General features: G+C 40.5%; 1 protein-coding gene across 1 annotated transcript in view; it reads right to left on the bottom strand.

Moving 5' to 3' along the window:
* The window catches only part of SUCLG2 (succinate-CoA ligase GDP-forming subunit beta), a 131,892-nt gene that overhangs the window by 7,984 nt on the left and 98,398 nt on the right, over positions 1 to 25,510 (bottom strand). The window contains exon 10 of the mRNA XM_074151424.1: positions 1,122 to 1,242. Coding sequence (XP_074007525.1) covers positions 1,122 to 1,242 — 121 coding nt within the window. The remainder of the gene's footprint in view (positions 1 to 1,121; positions 1,243 to 25,510) is intronic.

The following is a 25,510-nucleotide window of genomic DNA, read 5'->3' as shown; positions in this document are numbered from 1 at the left end:
GAGATGAACTACGGATCACGGGTGATGTAGCGGGAAAGCAAGGGATGGGAAACCCTGCTTGCTCGTGGCAAGCAAAGAAGTACCCACCTCACCAAAGGGCTCCATGGGTAACCTGCATCTTCAGCAGTCCCGGTGACTTTATTTTTTGAAAAGGGAAAAGTCTGGTGGAATCAGAAGCATTTTTTCCTCCCCCCTCTATTTCAGTGTTAAAACCCACCTTTTTGTTTTGTACCTCAGGTACGTAATGGGATGCATTCCCTCCTTCCACCATCAATGCCAAGCAATAGGACATTTTACCCCCTTTACACATGAACATTCATGTTCAGGCCTAAAAAAAACCCAAACAGAAAACCCTCTATTTTCCAAACCTACTTACCAAAAAAGAAATGTTTTAAGTTTACCAGAGTTGTGCTCATTCCAACCAAAGCACTTCTTCACTCAATGGCAGAAGAAGAATCTCCCTTCCTGCCTCAGGTTGCTTCTCAGAAATGAGAGACACATCTCCACATCCACCGCCATGATATTAAAGGCAGTAACTGCCAAAGAGCGCCCTTCCTCACCTCTCTCTTACTTTTTTGTTTCCAATTAAACAATGCTGGATGTACTAAAAGAAGATAATTCCCTACCATTACCAAATCTTGTGGTTTTTAATGGTTTTTAGGTGGATTGGATACTTGGGCAGAAGAACAGTAATCTCTCTCTTACAAATACTGTTTCCAACAGCTTTCTTTTAATTATGCTATTGGAATAAATTTAAGAAAACTGTATGTTGCTGCAGGTTTAGCAATAACGGATTCAGTGAACAATCATTTGAAAAAGAAATACCTTCCAGTAAACAGAAACTTGCAACAAAATAATTTCTATTTGCATTGCAAATCTTACAAGTGAACCCATGATGCTTTCATTACAAAATTTCATTGCTTCAAGTACCACCAGGGAACGGGGATACAGGAGTAGGGACGGAAAGAGTTTACTGACTTCAGGTCATGCTATGGGTGAAGAATTGGACATATCCTTATATTTGTGGGACTGATCTGGTCAGACTGCAGAGATGGGAGAAAGCCAAAATGGATTACGGTGCACCTGAAGGACGATTTTTGTCTGAAACCATTGGGACTCACCTTCCAGTCTGACCACCAGGGGTACCTTCAGCTCGAGCTCTCGGCAGGCTTTGGTAATACCGTTGGCTATGATGGCACAGTTCACGATCCCACCGAAAATGTTTACAAGTATTGCTTCAACCTGTAGGAAAGAAACAGGTGGGTTTTTTGTCTGTGTTTTGTTTTGGTTTTTTTAATAAACATAGGTGAAAGATTCAAACCAGGGTACAAATTCCCCTCTGCCAGGCGGGTTCTCATTTATGGAAGGTACGAGCTTCCCTCTGTCCTCAGAGAATTTGATCGTGAGTCTATTGTTCCTGTAGTCTGTAGCAGTCATTAATTGCCTTGGTCTAAACTGGCATGCTAATTAATGTCATAAACACATTATTACACAGAAAAGGGGAATTTCTACTGATAAGTATAAATAATAAGAGATTAAACAATATTTTGGGTTTTTTGTTGTATTGAATAATCATCCGAGGCTGGAGCTCAGAAAGCACAGTGTATGGATGTGCGTACCCACATGCAATGAAATACTCATGTGGACACTTCACAAAACAATCTGGACATGCACTTTATCACATGCAGAACAGAGGAAAAGGTAATATACCTGCCCTGACTTGATAAAGAGAAGTAAAAATCCCTTCTAATTAACAAAAAAGAGGCACGTAATGAAGAGCATTCATTACAACAGATGAATTGATAACCTCAAAAACTGTTATTCATCAGTTTCTGGAAACTGAAATTTCTGCACAAAATTTAAAATTTAAAATTCTGCACAAACATTAAAATTACCTTTCACAACATACGAGAGGTTAATACATACAAGACACTAAGATGGTTTCTTTCCCCTTGGTAAGGCAGTATAATACTGAACCCGAGCTTCCCACCACGGCTTATTAAGTCCAGGGGGACACCACACAGATGCAGCTTCACTGTTCCATTCCACCGTGGGGCTAATCCGCAACATTCAGGAAACTCGACAATAAGCTTCACTGAGTATCATAAACAAGTTTTGCCAGAATCACGTTGACTCAAAAGCAGACAAGGTAAAGAGGGGATTAGGTTTGAAGGAATGAAATATCACTGGATTTCACTTGAGCATGATGTCAACCGCAATTATGCTTAACTCGTTGCACAAGATGAACAGATTCGCTTTGCCCACCTCCAGGTAACCAGTCTCATACCAGCACCAAGGAAATTCCCTGCAGCCACGCACGTTTATAGCTCTGCACAACCAGGTCTAACATTTCTCTGCAGACACAACGTGACAATTAACTCCTGGGACGTGCAGTCACACACCCCGATTGAAAGCTCACCACTGTTAGCAATACTGTCATCTGCAACGCAGCAATAAAAAAGGAAAAATAAAAAAAAAGTCTCAACAAATACTTTGCTTCCCACAAGAAGTCGGCTCACTCCTTCAGCAGTGCCCTCGACTGAAAAAACATCACTTATTCTAAGTGTTTACATCGCACTATCCAACTCCAGTGCCAGCACAACAGTTGTAAAATGAAGATGGCGATGGCACTGCCTTGTTGACATCTCTCTCATCACCTACTGCTCCTTCCAGCTCCATGACTTCTCCTGGTGACACCCAGAAGTGGCCAGAACAGTTCCCATCTCACCATATGGGGGACAGCCCCATTTTCTCCTCTCGAGCCTATTCGACACCAGCTCTTTCATTCAGTTTCCCAGTGCTGATGTGGTAGGATGCTGCTACCCCTGCTGCTTGTCTCCCCTCACTACTTGCAGCAGAGTCATCCAATTAAGAATTGCTCACTCTTCTGGTTGTCCCGATACTATAAACAGAATTCTCGTGTGCCTTTTCAAAGCATGAAATATCTCTAATGCTATATAAATAGAGCAATAATTAATAATAAACTGACTTAAAAATCCCGATATCCAAATTTCTCCCTCTGCAATCAGGTATGATGATGTGGTACATGACACCAACTGCTCCGGTTCGTAAAGCCTGCACAGTAACAGCCTGGATACGGCTTTCTCATCCAGGGTGAGCACACTAGGTATCAGAAGGAAATTAATAATCCAATCAAAGCAGAACATACAATTTAATTGATTTTATAACTCTTTCTTATAGTTTAGACATAGGCCAACACTTTAATGTCATGTTAGATGCATGCATTTACCAGTTTAGGTTTTTCTGGATATGAAGTTGGTGATGATGTTGCAATTATTTATTTCACTTTTGTGTTGTTACAAAATCCTTAACCCTGTAGAAGCTACAAAGAGTAAAACCTCAGGAGGCTCCTTCTCCGTCTTGCTCCTGCTGCTTGTGCACGGGCAAACCTTCTTGGTAAAAGCACATAAAGTAAAAATAGAGCCCTTCAAACTCTGATCACATTAACCCTTATGGTAAGGAGGTATCTACGCGAAGCACTTTGATGTTAAACTATTCTAGTGATGTTTTCTATCAGCGGGACAAGCCACAGACACCGTTCCGCCCTTTCTAATACATGCTCCTAATTCAGGGACATTGCACCAGGCATGTGACAGATCAACTTAACCAAGCGTGTTTACATTATTAGAGATAAGGAGGAGGATTTTATGCCCAGTACAGATATTTTAATTCCTAATGCAGACATTCTCATTTAAGGATCTGCTTTTCAGCTTTCAAGCTGAATTCTAATCAGGTCTTCTAATCCATTGGCAGCAAAAGGAAAAAAAAAAAAAATCTTGAAGGAAATTAGATGCAGCTTGGATAATTGATGTTTGTATGCTTGGGTTTAATAAAAATACACTGTTAAATTAGAGAGGAGTCTAAAAGGATTCAATCAATAAGAAACTGAATCAGGTAGAGAATTCAATCTTGGGTTTTATTGTAATCTTCCAAATAAGCCAAAAGATCAGTCCAAATGATGCTGAGATTCACTTTAACTCTGCTGAAATTTGTGAACATTGTTTATATATGCTTCTGTAGCCTGACTAGATCTTGCATTTCCAGCTGAAAGAACTTTAACATTCAGACCCAGTAGATAGATGAAAAGGTTTTCACTATTTCATGCGCACAGAGAATGCACAATCTCTGTATTAAAGTCTATAAGAAAAATAAACCTCCCATTTTATAACAGAACCACTACATATTAACATGCTCAATATCTAATGCATATGGAACATTGGACATATTAAAGAGGGCAAACTGTCTACATACAGGACAAGTTACTTGACAGTATGATTATTCTAATAACCATTTTTACCCAACAGGATGCCTTATAAAATTATTTTTTATTTCAGAAACATTATTAAGGATACTAAAGACAGCAGTATATCCATAGGTTAGGTTCTTCCCATCTACCACAACAACCGATAGATGTAGAATCACCACTAAATGTACTCGCAGCTGATGGTGGGCTCCCCCGGAGAAAGAAGGGAAGCCACAGTAGGATGAAGACATCACCATCAATGGTGGTGACAACCCACAGTCTGCCAGGTCTGAGCACCAGTGCTGGGAAGCAACAGGGACAGAAACTAAGCGAGTGCTGCGCTCTCATGGTCTTCATGCTAAATACGGTACCGAAACCTTGCAAATACTGGCATAACCATTAATCCCACAGCTCCTAAATGCCATATGAACATATATGCAGACACACAGACAGCCTTTGCTCTCTTTATGTAAGAAATCAGATATATTTATGTATATCTATATAAAATCTGTGTTGCTTTATTCATAAAACTAACAGTTTTAATTTACGGTGACTTTTTGTCAAAGTGAGCCTTGACAAAGCCTGCAATTCTGCTTTGAATGTTTGGCTCCAAAAAAATCCCACCCTAAATCAGTGTAATTGTACATTAAGTGCAAGGATGGTGCCGGGTCTGTTAGGATGGCACTGGATCACCGACACCCTCCCCAAGGCTGCCAGGTTCCGCTCAACTAAGGGCGTTTTCCGTACAGAAGCTTTAGTGCCTGCACTCTAGGAAACAGATACAGTGCGTGTGCATTTACTGTATTTTCTTATTTATCTCTAAAATATTCTTAGCCTTAACAAAACACACACTGACACCTGATCGTCGTACTCGTAAGGATTATTCCAGGCAGCACCTATAAAGCGCTCCACCTTTCCTACAGCCCATTTATAAATCTATACACGGGACGTCTCGCTGTCTGCAGCCGCTGCACTCCAGTCTGCTGAACATCCTTCAGAGCCCGCACTAACACCGCAAATTCTGGGCCCAAAAAGAGGGAGGACAAAAACTCGACACTTGGAAGTTGTTACTTCTCTTTCATTTCCCACCTTTGTTATTGCCACAGACCAGTTACAGCAGGCATAGGATAACAACGCGCTGTAGTATGAAGTATCTGCCGTTGTTCAGTGCAAAGTAAAGCTCTGAATCTCACATAAAGCAGAAATCCACAAACGCAGATTAATTTAGGCTGATGTTTCATAATCATTTGAAGATGACCTAAGTGCAGGAAGCTACTGAAGAAGCTGTCCCGTTTTCCCCCTCCCTTCCCAGGGCACATAAACTCCTCTCCCGAGCTCCCACAGCGCCTGAGCCGTGCGGATGCCAAAGTGGCTCCTGCATCCCACTGGCCCTGAAGCAAGGAATAACCCCCAACATGCTGTAAGGACCTCGGATAATGCGGGAATGTGGAAGCCAGCTGTGAAACCACTTCTTTTTCAGGATCGGAATGAATATATTAGGTCTGTACAAAAACGTGAGGCCAGAAACACAACCAGAGAACTGTCCAATAAAAATCAAAGCCCAAATGACCAAGACCACGACTGTACAGCACCAGTCTCTTCTGAATATTAAGGAAAATATATACTGGAACATAAATGTGATTTTTTTTTAAATATGTGTTTTAACATACATGTTTTAACAGAGTATTTCAGGATGGCTGACACAGAAATAGCTCAAAAACATAATTATTCCAACATTCAGATCCCTTTAATCGAAGTTTCTGCTAGTGTATTTTTTACGAGAAGGTCTTTCAAAAAAACCCAAACCCCACGTCATCTCTTCTGATGAGACAGCAGGAAAGGCTTGCAACACTTTTCCAACTATTAGCAGCGTCAGATGCAGGCCTTGTGACTTTTTATGCATCTTTTCCCTTATATACACACACAGATGCATGAACACAGTCAACTATAACTATTATTATAAAATCACCCATATAATCCCTGACCTTGCTGTGAATTGTTGTTCTGAAGCTCAATCCACTTATTTTAGTTGAAAACAAGCTATTCAGCAACTGTCAGTAAAACCACATCCGCAGCAAATTAAAAGCTACACTAGCAAAGAACTTGCTTAGTTTGCTTTGATTGAAATCTGAAAAAAAAACCCCAGCTTTACATTTCAAGCCGACTAAACTCATTTATTGACTGCTCCTAACTCTTTCATCTGCTGAAAGTGTACCCAGACAGTATGAAGCAGACTATATTTGTCAAGTTTTCTTCTCCAGGGTGCCACAGGTCACATCTACGTGGAAGACAGAGGGTTTGCATGGTACAGCTGGCAAACATGCTCCTGCATGGAGGATTCTAGCATTTTTCGAGGTTAAAGCATGTATCGTCTCTCCCAATTCTTCTGGTCAGCCTGGTCTAATATGGTGTCTGCAAAAACACATTCTTTTACCAAACTAAACATTAACCTGCCAGAAAATAAATAAGAAAAGCAAGGCAGCAGCATACTGCCAGGCATTTGTTTCCTCTCTCCTTCCTTCAATATAATAAACACGAGTGGAAGGACAATATCTCAAATGGCTCAACCATATCAAAGAACGAGGGGAAGCTCTCATTGCAGGATGCTGGGGCACAAGCTCTGAAGATCAGATGTGTTCCCAGCTCACGGAGGGAAAGTGATGGGGCTGTAACCTACAGCTGGATCCAGGCATCTAGTACCGCAAACACACACACAAACCTGTCAAGCACTGTCACTTCAGAGTTTTGGATTCCCATTCTGATCTTCAGAGATGCTCAGCACCTCAGCTCCCAGGGAATCCCAGTTAAGAAGAAGGGTATTCACCACTTCTAAAATCAGATATCCAGGTTGCAGTTTGGCCTCGCAAAGATCCATTGGCCTTCGTGACACGCAGGAGTTTCTCTCTCACAGTGCTGGAAGATTGTGGGAACCTTTACCAACAGCAAAGCATCAAGAACTGCTGCAGTTTAGAGATGCGTGAGGCAAGACACAATTACACGAACACAACTTCGGAGCCCAGGAACATATATTTAATTAGCTACAGGTGAGCAAGGAACTTTCTCTCATTCAACTTCTCAGTGGCTACACACTGCTTTTATTAAGAAAGAAATCTTCAGCATGACGAGGAGAAAGTGAGTCTCCATGTTATCTGTTTCAGAGACAGACACTGAGGCAGAGAAGTGAAGACATTTTCCAAACCCTGTGGAGACAGCTGAGTTTGCCTGGATTACAAGTCAAACGCTCCCGTGTCCCAGACAAAGATCTATTCCCTGCGCCTTCCAAGAGGTAAATAGCAATACTCAGAAAAAACCCAAACCCCTGGGTAAAATGGGATGCATAGTTCTTCACTTTGAATCAAATAAGGTGTGTTTAATCCTTCCTGTTATTCCACTGGTCTTCACTATTCATTCATTCACAGTTTAAAAACATTTATTTCGGTGTGAAAGAAGCAGATTATCTCCAACTCTCAATACAATGGAATAAAAATGTAATAAACCACAGATGCCATACACTCGCATCTTCACTCTGAATCTTTCCGCTCCATCTGATAAGACAGATACAAATATTTTTATATGTCTCTATATTATTATAACTTGGACCACCGGTCAAATGTAACTTTTTCTTATCCAGTTCTGAAATATTACTCTAATTTTCTAGCCTTTTATATCGGACAACATTTATGATTCATTTGAAAATAAAGATTAAACCTACTGTAAGAGAATAGTATGAAAGATTTACAAGCACAAACCCAATTGCTTAAAATATCCACTAGAGGACAGTGCCGTTCAATGTGGAAAAGGAATATAAAAATCCTCTTGGAGAGGACCCCGGTTATTTTTTTTACTTAAAGCCAAACTATCTCATTTTACTTTATAAAAATGATGCAAAATATTATTTTGCCTCTTTGGGATTGAACTTTGAAAGTCTGAAGGTGATAAATTTAAGGAGGCTGAATCAACAAAAAGCAAAGCAAGAAAGCTTGTGGCCAGGTGAAGAAATTGATATAATACAATTTTGAATGTTTTTACTATTTTAAAATTGGTGAAGGTTTAAAATTCTCTAGTAACACACCCGTATGCCACAGCAGGAAAGGATCTCTGATGAATCCCCAAAACAAAAATTAAGATTTTCTGTTTGGGGGGACTGGCTGACAGGTAGGAAAAGGAGATTAAGGATTTTCTCCAACGCAGTTTTTTGGCCTGTAGTTCAGAGGTTCCTGAGGACCGCGAGTCTCACCGAAAGTGAATGCAATGTTTCTGCTGCATCCAGCTGTTGTATGTTAAGCCCTTTTCTTGAACGGCTGGCGAGAAGGTGTATCTGGCTGCGTACAGCCCAGCACCAGAAGGCGGCCTTTCAGCAATGCGACTCCTTTGGTGCAACACTAAGATTCCCAAACACCACGTTTTTGCAGAGTCAAAACTTTGTAGCTCCAGTTTCTGATGTGCTAAAACAGCCAGTCTACGGTCCTCAGTCTTTACTGCTTATAGCAAATCCAGGATCTAGAAAAGGACACAATTTTATTGGCTTTTGCTGGTTTGAAAATGATTCAGCAACAATTCTCTACGATTGACCAGGTCCTGGTTGCTGTCCTTGATGGGATGAGAGATGCACACAGGGTTCTGTAGCAGGGAGAGCTCTGGTGCCCTCTGATACTACAGCTGGCTCCCAGGATGGACCACCAGGAACATACTGAGATTGTGTCTTACTCCTCTGTGGCACTGATATAAAAAAAAAAATTAAGGGATCAGAATTCATTAAATTCATGGTATGAGCTGAAACAAGGGCTGGCAGATTACACATCACGGTACGGTATTTGAAACAGTCCCTGGAGACCTTCCTTTGCCCAGCTGTGAGGAGCCTGTGTTTTAGGAACAGAAATAATACAATTCTAATCATGAAGTCTCCTTCAAATTCCAAAATACCATGGTAGGAAGCGACATGACCTTGGGAACCTTCATTCCAATGTTACTTTTCAGCGAGACAAGTCTCACATTGAGCTGGATTTTGGAAAGTTTCCTCCTCTGCGGGACGCGGGCCCTGCACACTTCGAGCCCTGGCACAAACACATTCATCACAATAACGCCGTCATTCCCACCGAGCCCGGGGTATGTGATCACACTTCAGATGCGTTGACGAAGATGCAAAAAGTCACGTGCTTTCTATGCCTGTACTACCGCCTGGCAGGACATCAGTCAGCTCCTGTCCAGAAACCTCATACACCACGTTAATACAGTCCAGAGTGTGAGCTAATTAATCCTACTGCAAAATATAGGCAGAGCAGGCAAGTGAGTGCCTGAAACCATGCAGGCGTGTTCTTTCACTGATAGGAAGTGCAACCACCTCCTAACGTAATCCTTATTTATGATAATAAGGGACAAGGATAAGGAGAGGGAACAAAAAACGTTGAGATCATAAAGTACTATTCCGAAGTATATTTGAGAATTTAGTATTGGTTTAGGGACAAAACGCAGCTGGTAGTTGCTGGAACAATTGCATTTTTGGTGCCAGTGCAGGAGGATAACTCTTCTACCAGATCATGGGTACAAGGAATAAAAGTACATAAATTTGTGCTATCATTTAAATATCTGAGCTTCAAGGAGATCAAGCCCCTGGATGAGCAGACCAGAATGCAGGCCAATATAAAATTAAGCTTTGTGAGAAATAACGTAACAATGTGATCATCATTTATGCAAAGTGATAGAGCAGGTGGCGTGTGTTCCTGTTACTTCAGCAACACACTGTGCCCTGGGGTGCCTCTGTGTACAGTTTCATCATACTTTACGATGCATTAAAAGGCAAAAGGCCAAATGATTTTAAATTATTTGAACTCAAAAATTGCAATATTCCTCAAAAGACGGAGTACCTGGAGAACAGGGATAGATGCCCAAAATGGAAGTGGGGCAGTTCACAATCCACAGCATGGGTTGCCGTTGGATGAACTGTTCCAGTAGTAAGTTACACTGGTGAGTGCGCTGGGGTGTGTTACAGACACTCGGCAAATTACCAAAACCCATACTATTAAATGATCGACAATCACAAATATCCACAGAAGGGCTTGACTAAATAGAAGTGTTGATTTTCTATGTTCAAGTCTTCATGTTTATTTCAACAGCCAGTTAAAAATGTATGTTTTATAAATTTGGAAACATCTTAAAGTTTACCTTCTCTCTACCTGTTGGCCATTGATTTTGACATAAGTCCAGCCAGAATGTGCCTTACTGTAAATAGACAGTTACTTCATAATTTGGAGGGGGGAAGATCTGAAATCTTGATGTAAATAGTGTTTAAGGACCACCAGTGAAATTTCCAAACAAAACACAACATTTCAACATGTAACGTTAAACCATTCATTTTTGTATTTGTTTCTGGAGTCCCTCCATACCTGATACCTACACAGCGTTCAAAAGGCACACGGGATCCTATCAAAGCAGCCAATCCAACACTAGAGGTCCGGGGAGACAGCAAGATCTGTGTGAATTCAGCCACTCTCTGTAAAGGGGCACATCTACGGCTGATGAGAATACCCACAGGTCTACGAGGTATCAACATCTCATGCTTGTTCTCTCAAACATCTGTCATCCACTATCTGGAAACAGTAAAAGGTAATTTGTCCCGCAAGCTACTGAAATTATACTTGTTCGTGGCAACATTAACACACCTTTCTCTAAAGGATCTGGCAATGGCTACTTTCAAAGCAATGACTAAGGCAAAAGAAGTTTTGTCAGGTCTGTTCTAGTCTAGCAATTTTTAGACTTCTCAGTCTGGACAGTAAGAATTGTGCCCATAAAAGTCACAGAATCATAGAGCGGTTAGAGTTAGAAGGGACCTTAAATATCACCTAGTTCCAACCCCCCTGCCATGGGCAGGGACACCTCCCACTAGACCAGGTTGCTCAAAGCCCCATCCAGCCTGGCCTCGAACACCTCCAGGGATGGGGCATCCTCAGCTTCTCTGGGCAACCTGTTCCAGCGCCTCAGCACCCTCATAGTAAATCTAGAGTACAAAATTAAAATATCTTTTTGTGAACACGCTTGATGCTTACACTTTCTTACATTATGAACGAAAAAAAAAAAAAGCCCAAAACAATAACAGGGGTCAAAAATAGTAACATAACCTTGAAAATTATTTGCAAATGAAGCATCAGAACCAGTTTCCACAAACAGAGAAACGAGGCCCTAAAGGAATGGCCACGTCTACAAAGTTAGCAAACAAAGAGTCTGATGAATACTGCTAATTCCCAGGAAGACAAAAAAAAAGAAAGGCAAGTCAATCATTGCGACTTTGCATTTCCACTCAGGAGAACAAGAAGAAAATAATTCTTAATCTTTAAAACGGACTTCAATTTTCTCCCCATATTGAAAGCTGGGAACTCACTTTCCATGAAGATATCATCTTCTATCTATAGAAGGCACAAGAATCTAGGAGCTGGAATTTTAAAAGAGACTCCACATGTTGAAAAATTGACACCATAAGACTTCACAGCACCACAGTCATCTGCGATTTCTTTTTCCCATCATTACGTGTTCAGCTTTACACCTTGTTCTGAGTAAAGGACAGGCCCAACTACCACTTTTCAAGCCATCATGGCAAGGGATTTATTTCCCGAGACCAACAGTCATCAAAACCTATCTTTATTCCCTCTTTAGAAACAGTCTTAGAAATATAAATACTGTATTTATCTAGAGTATCAAAATACTAAGTGATCGTGCCCATCACAAGGGAGAAAGGAGATGAAGAACAGTTATTCTTGTGCTCTAGAGAGACTTGGGATCTTCTTATTTAGTCACCTGAGAAATATCTCTGACACGTATTCCCCATGCAAAAGCGAATGAAATGCTACAAAGCTGCTATCTAGGTCACACGGTTTTTCTTACTGAGACAATGGAAACTTTTAAAAAGGAATTCTGTACTTCAAGAAGCTTAATTAAAGTATAAAAATGCATTGTCATGGGTACTGAACTGCATATACACGTCTGAAATCTCCAAATAATTAAAACCCATTCTTTTATGGCAACATTGCAGTCATCAAAAACCTGAATTACTGTGCTTATTAAAATCCAAATAACTACCACATAAAAATCAGCAAACTATTAACACCTAAATAAATCAAAATAGAAATAGTAAAACTGAGAAAGGTACAAAGAAGAGTGACAAAGATACTGAACTAGCTTTGTACAGAGAAAGACTAAACAAACTGGGACTTTCCATCTTAGAAAAGGAAAGATATATAGCAAAGACTGCAAGTAGTACGAGAAAAAGGAACAGGGTACAGCCGTTTTGTACCTGCCTCCAGGTGATTTTATTGCTTAGTCCTTAGTCCTTGTAATACCAGAGATGGTGAACATAGAAAAGGGGTCCTTTTGCTGTTATTTTTAAATACAGCGTATAGTTATTGTGTGAAACTCATTGCCACAGGATACTGAGTATATCAAAAGCTTACAAGAGTTAAGAACAATCAGTAACAAATTCATGGAAGCAAAGGCACCAAAGGCTGGTAAATACAAGGATATCACAGATGACTAGAAAGCGGTGAATGTATCAGGAATGTACCCTCACGCACCTGCCCACTTCTTGTGCTCTTCTCTAGGAAACTGCTCTTGGCTACTACTGGAGACAGAAGATCAGACCAAGACAGATCCAAATCTACTTCCCTGGGGGGTACCAAGCTCTGGATGGAAGACAGCACGAGTAAAAATTAGGACACTTTCCTTCCGCCTTGCTAAACCCAGCCTGCAGAGGAGATGTGGGGCAGGTTACTACCCAGGAGCTCTGACCCTTTCCCAGGCTGCACCAGCAGCAGGGGACCATCAGGACACCTAAACGTTAGCGAGAACTTTCGTCCCAGAAACATCTCTTCTGAAGACCGGCCACACCAGCATTATATATTAAAGACATTCAGCTCAGAACAGAACTGCTGAAAGATGGATAATGATCTTTATCTTCTGCAAGGTTTATATAAAGTAATTTAAACTAAAAAAAAAAAAGTGACAGTTTAAAAATTAATGACCAGTAATAACATCCCCTCAAATAGGATGCTAAGCTAAGAACTGTATTATTGCAAAATGGGATGACTCAGGAGTTGACAAAGTGGTTCTACATACTTTTTGGATTGTCTTGCTACTTGCAAAATCATAAAATGCAACTTAACTTTTTTTTTCTTTCTTTATAACAAGGGGGAAAAAATTGGCCTGACTCTTCAACAAGTACAAATCATTGACGTCACTCTACTCCTCCTAATAATTTAACCTCTCATCTTCATTTTCACTAGACTCTTTCACCTATTTTCTGCATTAAAAAAGGGAATCACCTTTACAGAAATAATTATTCGATAATAATCTACCAGCCACTTTTCAGAAATTTATCGAAGCATCTTGCAATAAAAACAGAGCTGAATGTTTTAACCACAACCCCAAAGTGATATAATCAGCAAATCTGAACTGTGAAAGAAGTTATAGAGCTACATTAAGAAACAGATGGAGTGAGCATAAAACAATCACAGATAAGCCAGCAGAAAGGAACTTAACTTTAGATTAATCAAGGTTGAGATGCTCCAGGCAGCCATGGGGAGTCATACCCATTAAAATTAACAGGAGACGCATGTAAATCACAGCCTGCTTCTTATATCTCAACCCAGTTCTGAACACCACATAGAACCGTAGGTCTCTCTGTTAACCATATTCCCTTGCTTCGCAAGGGTTTTTGCAATATGGTCAAGGAAAACGTATCTAGGAGAGCAATTTTTTGAGTTCTCCAAGCCTACCTAAACCATCTAGATGGCTGTTAACTTCAATGAGAATTAGAAAGTCTTATGAGGATTTAAAACTCCCACATTAAATTGCAAAAAATGTCAGAATGAGCCTCAAATGTATGCAGTCATAACACTTGTAACTAAGTGTGATGAAAACAAGAAAGGAATCAGCAAATATTCAGTTATAAAACCGACCATCTATCACCCAGCCAAAAGCTGTCACTTGGCTTCAGTAGCAGACTTTTTCTAAATTCAGATTTTCTGCAGTGATCAATACTGTATTATATTGGCAACTTAACAGTAGTTCCTTGGTGTAGGAATCCAAAGATACAAATAAAGAGCCAACTCCCAAACAAAAACTGCTTCAGAACCTTAGTATAGTGCAAAACTCAATCGTAATATCTAACGCTAAGCAACATCCAGAGCAGATTACTTATTCTAAAATTTGGTAGCATAAAAGTGAAATTACAGGTCTATAGCTTCTTGTAGCAATTTTTTTTAAAAATTATTTCACTGCTGGACGATACGTGGGAAAGGAAAGATTTCCAGAATCTACTTCATCACCTGAGAAACACCTCGTGTTCTCAGACACACACAGTACCTAGAATCACTCATGATCTGAGCTAAGCTGTAAAAATAAAAGCAAATTCAAAGTCTGTATTTCAAAAGAAAACAATACAAATGGTTATAAGCAAGGAAATTAATGCAGGCAGAAACAATTTAATGTATGTATTGCATGCAGTTTTTGTTAATTAGTTTTTAAGTACTTAAGCACAGTAGTAGCTAAAGAGAATTTGAAAGAGAGATTACATAAAAGAGTTTCCAAGTGGGTATTTCACGCTGAGCCACAGTCTGCCTTAGTAGCGCTGATTAATCAGGAAAGCCTTGCTTTCACTTTCAAGGCCCTTAATGGCCCTCCATAATCTCATTCCCACCCTCTCTTTTCAAGCATCAACAGGGTAGGTTCCTGCCCAGATTCTGTCCTGCCAGTTGATGGCGGCCACCATTTAAACAGTCATCTTAATGCACTTTCTCATGTCCGAAAGAAGCTTTACATTAAGATTCTCCCATGCCACTCCACTGACACCTTTCAGTCACGACATCTACAACCTCCCAAATACCTCACCGACTGGCAAAGGCAAGACTTGGCAACCTGAAACCACTCCGATTGCAGCTCTCCGTCTCCATTTTCCATCTCCATCCAGGTTCCATCCTCAGGGCACAGGTTCCTGTAATGGTTTTAATCCAATTGAAGCATGAATGGAAGGAGAAAGGAGGAAGACCTTCCCTTTTCCCCCTAATACGACTTAGCCGTGGTGCAAAGTCATACCCTAGGACTCTCAGCTCTTATGATTGCAGACTTGGTTCATGCTGTGCTGATACACGGTCTAGCACAATGAAGTCCTGGTCCATCAAGAGCCAATATAAAAGGAGAAATACTACCAGTAACAACAACAGTAATGATGCTGCACTGTAACAGCAATTAACCTAATCCAGCAGCTGCAAAATGACAGTGGTTCCGCTGCGAACTAATACACCGGCCCTCAAAGCGAATCCACATGGGCTTCAAGCTATTGCCTTTTAATTCACTCTAGTTGCCATTTCACTGCTACGCTTCACCTCCGCAGAAAAGCGCTTTAAAGGGACACAGGCACTTGCAGCCCCCCAGCAATGTGACATGTGGCTTTATTGTCACAGTGCCAGCCCGAAAGAGAGACAGGTCATAGCTCTGGGAGCGAGCAGATGACCCACGGAGGTATGCACAGAAGACCTCATTCGTGTCCTTTGAAAGGGATGGGAACTCTGTGGTGCTTCCAAAAAAAAAAAAAGATGATGAGCAAACTGAACACCTTTGCAAGGAGTTCCTCTTCCAGAAAGCCCTTATTGTTTGGGTGGAAAACATCAGAAATACTCACACTTCTGTGCGACGTCAGTCCAAAGCACTCTACCACACTTAGTCTTTAGGGCACCGACACATAGTTGAAGAACCTTACTCGAAGAAGTGTTTCTTAAATTTATTGTTTAATTTGATAAGGCCATCTACCAATTAAGACGACACACACTAAAAACCTCAAGCTGAGTGCTTTTCAAAAGCCAGATACGCCGCAGCCCTCTCAAAAGCTCTCACCTCCGCGACACCTTACAGCGTTTACAAAGAGCAAACGAAAGGACTCTGGTTTACTTCTGCCTAATTAAAACATTTTAAAAGAATTTAATTACAATGCGGCAAAGTGCACAAATGTAAAGATCTTTCCTACAGAGAATTAGTGATGAATTGAATGAAATTTTTTTTTTTTTTTTTTAATCAAACTGTTGGCAAGCGGAGTGGGTTTCCTGTTTGTAAACAGCCATATGAATGCTAAACATATTTATTCACAACTTGACACGAAATACAGCTCTGTAATTAATCATTTCCCTATCTAATCCAGACAAATAAAAACACAAACTTGTACCGCTCTCTTATTATGAAATAGTCAGTTACACATAAATGAATAATTATCTGAATTATCAACTATCTACAGATGTGCGGCTCTTTTCAGTCCAGACAATGGCTTACCCCTGGTGCACGCTGGTAATCTCGCCCACATTCACTGATTCTTTGTTTTAAGTGAGAAAATCTCCTTACATATTAAATAAGCTCAATCATGGGTTATTAGAACGATTGTTTCAGGTTATCTATTAATTGCAGGCTTCCCTATCTATATTCATTGCTAAGACGCCAGCCCTCTTATTAATTGAAAAATGCCTGCCTGAGTGGGCAAAATGTTAAAGGCCACGGGTTAAGACTAATTCTGTAAAAATAAGGTAACTCTTAAGCTGTGAAAAGTTGTCATTGGAATTAACTGCTTGAAATCCCGTCTTATTTTGGAAACATAAAGGCTGAGTTTCAGATACAAAAAAATATTCATTAGAGTTTATTTAATTTCACAGGCTTAAATAATTTGCAAGAATAGTTTCCTTCCCATATAAACAGATGTTTCGATCTGAAAGGCTGTATGATTACACTTCCTGGGAAACCTTATTTTCATCTTCTGAAATGCAACAATTAAGAGTCAATACGAAGACAGAGTAAACTACGTTGCTCATGTTAAAAGATTAAATTCTTTGTAGGAATGTTATTTAATCCAAAATAGACTAGAAATGTAATCCACTGCTTGAATATGGTTTTGAATATAATAGCAGCATTTGTATGTTTTTTTCCTCCACTTAAATGGGAAAAGTAAATTTACGAGATCTTTACAAGCTCGTTACATTCAAATAGAATAGAAGTAACACGCAGGCATATTGCACAAGTGACATCTCTGACAGACAAAAAAACTTCTGCTGGTGAAAAAGACAACAAACCAAACCACAAACAACTCAGGACACAAAAGATGTGTCAAGTCCTAGACTAGAATGGCACGATGCCACGTCTTTCTAAATGCTCTTTGTCATTAGAGTTAACCTTTGAACTAACAAAACTCCAATTTCTTGCAGTCTCAATGCAATATTGCTCCAGAAGGCTGATACGGGAACCTCAAAATCAATGACTTTGTTTAGATACCCGTAACTCACGTGTAGTGCTGCAAACTAGTTTTCCTTGCTGCGATGGAAAGAGGAGTAGGAAAAAAGGGGGAACAATTTAACTTCACAATCCATGAAGTCGACTGAATGATTCTTGAATAACAACAGATAATAGTACATTCATTATCAAAATTTCACTTTGTCATTTGTCTTCGGCGTCTGCAGCTGACAGATATGGTCATTTATAATCCTTTGCCAGTTGCAGACTGGCAAACTCTTTTGAATTAGTCCCTTGACTTGAGCCTATGAATTTAATTCTTTCCACAAACAACTGGGCAATGTTTCAAAACTCTGCTTCAAGACACCCAAAAAGTCCTATATCATAGAAAAACCAACAGGCTATTACCTGGTGTTTACTGGAATGTTGATTCTTTCCAGAATTACACACAACCTGGATTAAAAATTTAAGAAGTATCAAAAGTAAAGCATCAAGAAAATCTCTTTGCTCTACAAACTTCTGAACAGTTCCAATTTTGATCCAAATTAGAAGCATATCTAAATCTCCAAGGACTTTCATTGAGTCCAAAAAAATGTCTTTGTTTTTAAATCTGTTCCACTGCCTATAATTTCTTCTCAGCATAAATGCTGAAAGAGAGGGAAAATTGTTCTTCATATCAATGAAGAAAAATACTCTCCCTTTTAGAGTGCAAACTCTCTTCTTTGTTCCAAACCCAAGAGAGAAACACTACTGAAACTGCATCAAGATGAATATATACTTTTAAAAAAGTTCTACAAATTAAAACCACGGTAAATGGAACAGTGATTACTGTATCACTCCTTTCATTTGGGATTATTCTGATCATATGGAATTAGATAGAGGATTTTGTGAACAATCTATGAGCACATGATCAAAGCTATCTCAGAAATGCGATGATTACCCATCGCAACTCCAGGCAACACATTGCTGCAGATAAAATTGATGCAAATCAGAAATGAGAAGCCCCAGAAAAGTGTGACAGGTCCTTGTTGAAACAACCAGTACATTTCTCTCATAAATACTCAAATACTTTGCAGTCACCATTTCTTGATTTTTCAACTAGCCGGATGACAAACCCCAAATATTTGATTAACAATATATCAAGAGGCTTTGGAGTTCAGAATTAAAGAATGAACTGTGTCAGCAAGTTATGGCTACTCATGTGTTATAATTAAAATACACAAGCATTTGTAAAGGTTCCTTTGCAAGAGATTATCAAAACAGTAACTTGGTGTGGAGGAAAAAGCATCGTCGTGGATAAAGAACAAGACAGGTTGGATTCAGAAAGCAAAATGCAGAACGAAAGGGTCAGCGTTCATTTTGGCAGATATCTAGCAGTGAATGTCTCAAGGCTTCATTTAAAATACATACAAGTGCTCTAGAAAGGTGAGGAGTCACTGAGCCAGTGCTCCAACGAAAGCAAATTAACTGGCTAGAGCAGACGAAAACCAGAAGGAACAATAATACAGCAATATTGAAATGATCCGATTTACCAGTTCCTGCACCCTTTCACCTGGGCATGAATTCCTCCGCTCAAGCAGAGCTGTAAGACTATTGTATATGGTAGTTTTCACTGAATTTCACTGAATTTTCACTGAATTTTTATAGTTGGAAGGGACCATAGAGATCATCTAGTCCAACTCCCCTGCTGAAGCAGGATTGCCCAGCGCATGTCAGAGCATGTTACTCAGGACTGCATCCAGGCGGGTCTTGAAAATCTCCAGAGAAGGGGACTCCACAACCTCCCTGGGCAGCCTGTTCCAGGGCTCTGTCACCCTCACCGTGAAGAAGTTTTTTCTCATATTTGAGTTGAACCTCCTATGTTCCAACTTGTGCCCGTTGCTCCTCGTCCTCTCACTGGCAACCACTGAAAAGAGTCTGGCTCCCTCCTCCTTCAACCCACCCTTGAGATACTTATAGGCATTAATAAGGTCTCCCCTCAGCCTTCTCTTCTCCAGGCTAAAGAGTCCCAGCTCTCTCAGCCTTTCTTCATAAGGGAGATGCTCCAGTCCTTGAATCATCCTCGTTGCCCTCGTTTTATTCGTCCTGTCAGAAAATCAACACCTGCTCGAAGTCCAAGTAATCAAGTCTGGATACCAAAGCACCTAAATATATGTGCAAAATTCTGCATTTTTCTATACGTTTTCAAATACTCAACGGAGCAAAGATTATGAAAAATCTCATGCAAAACTGCTTGCAGTGGATTCAAATGTAAAGAGGTGCAGTCCCTCAATCAACACAGCGACACTTGGATTTCATTCATCCTTACGCAATGAATATATTTACTTGTTCACATAAAGAGAACGTTCTTTGACAGCCACCACTATCAGAAGTGTAGAGAATATTATAAAGCAATTTAAAAGAAGTCATTACTACTGAAATTATATTCTCAGATCAACTTTTACAAATCTATTTAACCACTCCAAGCATATGGACTTTATCATTAAAATGTCAATATAAAGATTTAGTAAACTTAAAAAAACAAATTGTGAAATGTGAACAAGATTTTTTTATTTTTGTTTGTAACTGCTTCTTATAGGGTTTCTTCAACCTTCCTCTTTTAAGCAGTCATCTGTTAAAGGTTCCCGTCAGAGATATAATGGCAGAGATGACAATTCTGATCCAAACTGGTAACACTTTTGCCCAGGTCCTGTGTTTACGGATTCTGGATTCTTTTCCTTGAAGAACAGGTTACCTGGGGTACAGAGAGCTCACTGTATCGGTGTTTCAAAGGCAGCTTATTCAACATCATCCTCTAGTGCAAATTGCCAAGACAAGACCAAAGACGTGACGTATCGTTGTCACCAGGATGTTTGGGTTCTTACTCTAAACAGTTATGCCTCAAACCGGCCATTGTTTTTTTGCACTTATTTACAACGAGCACTGTGTCATTCAGTGTCGTCGTCTCCGTTATTTTCTGGCCTGGACTTCAAGTTCCTATAAAATTTCCCTTCCTGCAGAACAGCTGTGGTCCAGTTAATCACCATCACAGCCTGCCTCTATTATTACCTGCTAGGTTTTGATTACCAGGACCTCAGCAAATCCAATATCACTGATTTCCTCTTATGGCTGCAGCTGTGATGATGACTTCTAGAAAACACTGGAATGGGCAGAAAATGCTGAAACAGTTCTACACGGAGAGCTTGCTGCTTTCCCTTCAATATAACATTCATGCACGAGTTACAAAGCTACTTTTGAAATAATTTGTTACTCTTCAGTCTTTGAAATCAAAACCCAGCAAGCCCTTGGAAGTCCGACTCGTATCTGTCCAAACTCTTCTACCATATCCAACGTTGTGGAATTGCAATCCTGCTTTATGCCCCACATTTATTATTTGATGAATTAATTCCACAAACCCACCTAATGGCAGAGCTGTGAATGCTCCCAGTTAATAACGGTTCACATGAAGGCGGCACCGAAACTATTTCAAACATTTTACAGCCAAAAAAGTAAGAACCTGCATATTGTCAACTCACAAAATTAGACAACTGCCTCGGTCAGGATCTACTTTTAGCTACAACCATTAGTTGTTACATAGGCAGCACAAACTCTTTTAAAACACAGAATTCTGTAACACTTCAGCTTATATAGTGCTGAACACAGATGCCACCACGATGTTTGGATTCTTAGTTCATTTACTGGTTATTTTCAGTCCTTCACTTGTATGGCACACGTTTGTAAAGGTTCTTGTAAAAGCACGTTGGTTCATCCATATGTCAAAAAATAAGCAAGGGCACAGTGGAACACTGCACACAACTGCAAATGTAAAGACTCACATACAAACCCTCAAAGAAACAAGAAACATTTTATTGATTTCTGGATAGCTCTTTTGCTTTTCCAATTATGAAAAAGCTACAGGTAGCAGTTTCCTTCAGTATAATGTGATGCTGAAGTTGTCGCACCTGTTTCTCATTAATTTTTCATTTCTACAAGAAAAAGTCTTTTTTGGGAGCACTCAGTGGCAGTACAGGTCTGCTTCATTCACTTTTCAACACCAGACACACATTTATTCCTTTCTATTTCATTGCATAGTGCTATGCAACTTGCACACATCAACCACAGCAGCAGACAGCTTTTTGCCAAAAACTTGTAACTTGACATATACATTGTCTTGCCTTAGGCTTAAACTGATTAATTCATCTCTCACTTGTGGTAAAGTCTTCCATTTAAAATGCTTTAGTAGGAAGAGGCAGATTTTGCAAACTGAACCAAAAAGAGGACTTCCAGCATCTTTGCCACACTTTCAAACTTGGTATCATGCAGAGCTGGTAAGGAAGCCTTTAACTTAATTTTGCTGTTGCTATCTACATAAGTTTATTGTTTGGAGATATTTCTTCCTGTGCAAAATACAAGGACTACAGAGCAATGGGTGTCATGGTCATTTCTCCTCTTAGAGTTGAGTTTAATTCTCACTTTCCCAGATTTTTGGCAAGAAAATGGAGTTGGAGAAAGCAACCAGAAGAATTACTCAAAAACTCAAAAATTCACTTGGCTTAAGAAACGATCTATTATACTACTGAATGGAAGATTACATGATAACTTTTGACAGAAAATATCTAATACTTTAGAAGGTAACAGCATACTACAATTGGAAGCACAAATTCTGAAAGCTCAAATGGGTAAAAGGAACTTCAAGCATAAAAATGTATTAACTATGGAAAAGCTTACAGATGTATGCATGGTAGATGCCCAAACTAATGGAGTACATATAAGATTGAGAATTTGAGAATTTCTTCTAAAACAGACACGTGCTCATTCAACGACAGGACTTTGAACTCAAGGCAGGAATTTTTAGTCAAGAGTTTGCAGGAAGTCAGACTAGATGATCTTTCCTAGTCTTCAAATCTGTCTGAAGGAACACATACAGATTTGGCTTTGTACAACCTCCATGCACCTTAACATATTGAGCGTATTATAGATACAATTTTTTTTCACCCCAGAGTAAAAGGCTAGCTTTTACTTGGCTTTCCCCTGTATAACTAGTTATGGGCGAGTTATGGGCAGATGCAAGCCTGCTCACCTGCCCACATTTAGGTGAGGCTGTACCAGATGAACACTTGACCCACAGTTTTTGAAGTCCTGCAGGTATACAAGGAAACCAAGTTCAAAAAACTGGACTGGAATGGTAGATGCTTGACATGATGCAAAAAGAATAGATTCCTTCCAAACAAAAACAATAACTGAAAGAGATTCTCAAGTAAATACAGCAAATCAAAGCTAGCGTTCCCCTGGATATACATTCAAAATCACAGAAACAGGAACAACTAGGGCATCTTCTGCAATGCTGATGCTGACAGCGCATCGAGAAGGAAACGGAAGAAGCTACAGTAATTTCAGGGTTCATTAGAAACACAGAGGGTGGGGAAGAAATCAGTGCTTGCCAAATAGAAAAAGGACAAAATCACTATAGGAAAGAAGCTTTAATTTCAAGCTTCTAAAGAGAGTATTATGAATAATGTGAAGTTTAAAAAAAAAAAAAAATTCCCAAGTATTTGCGTTTGTATGCCTAGAAATGCAGACACTAAGTTACATAAGTACAAGCTTCTGCAAAAAATAAAGGCAACACCCTAAAAGTGATAGCGCAGAGATCCTTTTCCCTACATGCCTTGAGTGTCCTGCCTTGCTTTTCCTAGATGTTCCTAGTGGGTGAACACCTACTGACTGGACCACACAGCAGGTGCTTCCTGAGGGTGAGACAAGAAAAAAATGAGCCATTTTTCTTCTACACGCCATTCCAAAACCTCATCTGGATCTTCCCAGAATCACAGAATGATATGGGGTTGGAAGGGACCTCTGGAGATCATCTAGTCCAAACCCCTGCCAAAGGAGGTCCACCTAGAGCAGGTTGCACAGGAACTTGTCCAGGCGGGTTTTGAACATCTCCGGACATGGAGACTCCACCACCTCTCTGGGCAGCCTGTTCCAGTGCTCTGCCACCCTTAAAGTGAAGAAGTTCCTCCTCGTGTTTAGATGGAACTTCTTATGTACAAATTTGTGCCCATTTCCTCTTGTCCTGTCACTGGGCACCACTGAAAAAAGACTGGCCCCATCCTCTCGACACCCTCCCTTTAAGTATTTATAGGTGTTTATCAGATTCCCCCTCAGCCTTCTCTTCTCCAGACTAAAAAGATCCAAGTCCCTCAGCCTTTCCTTGTAAGAGAGATGCTCCAGGCCCCTAATCATCTTTGTGGTCCTCTGCTGTACCCTCTCCAGAAGTTCCCTGTCCTCCTTGAACTAGGGAGCCCCGAAGTGGACACAGTTCAAAAGAGAATCTTCCATTGACTTAAATGGGGGCTGGATGTGAGCAAAGACCAACCCACTTTTCAGCAGCATAACTATGCCTAATAGCAAAAGACATCCCTTCAGATTCTTCTGCTGGCCTTCAGTAGTCCCAGAAAGCTGGAGACATTGTCCCATTGGTGGCATCTACTATAAAGGAACACATATTTTCAGTGCTCATCTTTGCAAAATGTAGTAGTTAAGAAGTCAAGAGTAATTTAAGGTACTGAGAGAGTGACACAGCATCATCCTAATGAACACTAAAAGCAGCAGCAACCTATAGACACAAAAACCAGACGACTGATAATCAGTATATCCATCAGCTGCTCCCTTGACAGCTCATTGTGATGGCAGGACATGGGATGAGGGTAGGAGAGTTCAACTAGAAAATAAACTAAGCGCATACAGAAAGCTATGCTGAAAGGAGCAAAAAGATGAAGACACACCCCCCCTCCTCCATGTTTTGTTCATGTTTTGTAACCCTAGGTGTTGTAACACTAACAACGATAAAGATGAGCTGATTTTCACAGAATCAGAATCACAGAATCACCTAGGTTGGAAGGGACCTTTTAAGATCATCTAGTCCAACCGATGAAAAAAAAAAAAAAAACAAAAAAAAAAAAACAAAAACACCACCACAAAAAAAACAAAAAAAAAACAACACCCACAAACAAACCACACACACCACCACACCACCCAACACTAATCCATATTCCCAAGCACTATGTCAACTCCTCTCTTGAATACCCCCAGGGATGGTGCCTCAACCACCTCCCTGGGCAGCCCATTCCAATGCCTGACAACCCTTTCAGTAAAGAAATATTTCCTAATATCTAACCTGAACTTCCCCTGGCGTAACTTGAGGCCATTGCCTCTTGTCCTATCATCTGTGACTTGGGAGAAGAGACCGACCCCTGCCTCTCTACAGCCTCCTTTCAGGTAGTTGTAGAGAGCGATAAGGTCTCCCCTCAGTCTCCTCTTCCCCAGACTGAACAACCCCAGCTCCCTCAGCCTCTCCTCGTAAGACTTGTGCTCCAGACCCCTCACCAGCTTCGTTGCCCTTCTCTGGACCTGCTCCAGCACCTCAATGTCTTCCCTGTGGTAGGGGGCCCAAAGCTGGACGCAGTACTCGAAGTACTTTCATCTTTTACCCCTTTAACAGCACAAAGTGCGGTAAAGACACAAAATACTCCCCAGGTGAACAAACAGCACCTAAACGCAGTGCATTTTGGAGGTTGCTAGAAATATCCATTTCCAGTTAACACTGCTCATCGCTACTCCAGGTGACACTGGTCTCTGCCCTGCAGCCCAAGGGCAGAGATCCCCAACAGCGGCAGCGTTACCACCTGGATTTTCACTTGTATTTGAGACACAAGAAGGGCCGCTTCGAGACCTTTTCATACACAAAGCAAGCCCTACTAGCAGGGAATAAAACGCTGCCCTGTGCTATTCTGCGAAGAACTGTAGAGAGCACCACTGCTGAACACCAAAGACAAGGAGAAGTACGTCCCTCGACAGGGAAACGGGGCACAAGCGGGTACCCACCACGTGCCTGAGCAGGGAATGGGGCTGCAGAAGGAAGGGTGTTTAACGGCAGCCACGGTATCTCATTTAAACAGGAGAACAAAGTTAGAAGCACCGTTACGCGGCCTGTTCTCTAACCACGCAGCTGCACAC

This window comes from Numenius arquata, chromosome 8 (genome assembly GCF_964106895.1).
Source record: "Numenius arquata chromosome 8, bNumArq3.hap1.1, whole genome shotgun sequence".
Taxonomy (NCBI): Eukaryota; Metazoa; Chordata; class Aves; order Charadriiformes; family Scolopacidae; genus Numenius; species Numenius arquata.
This window is presented reverse-complemented; position numbering and strand designations above follow the sequence as displayed.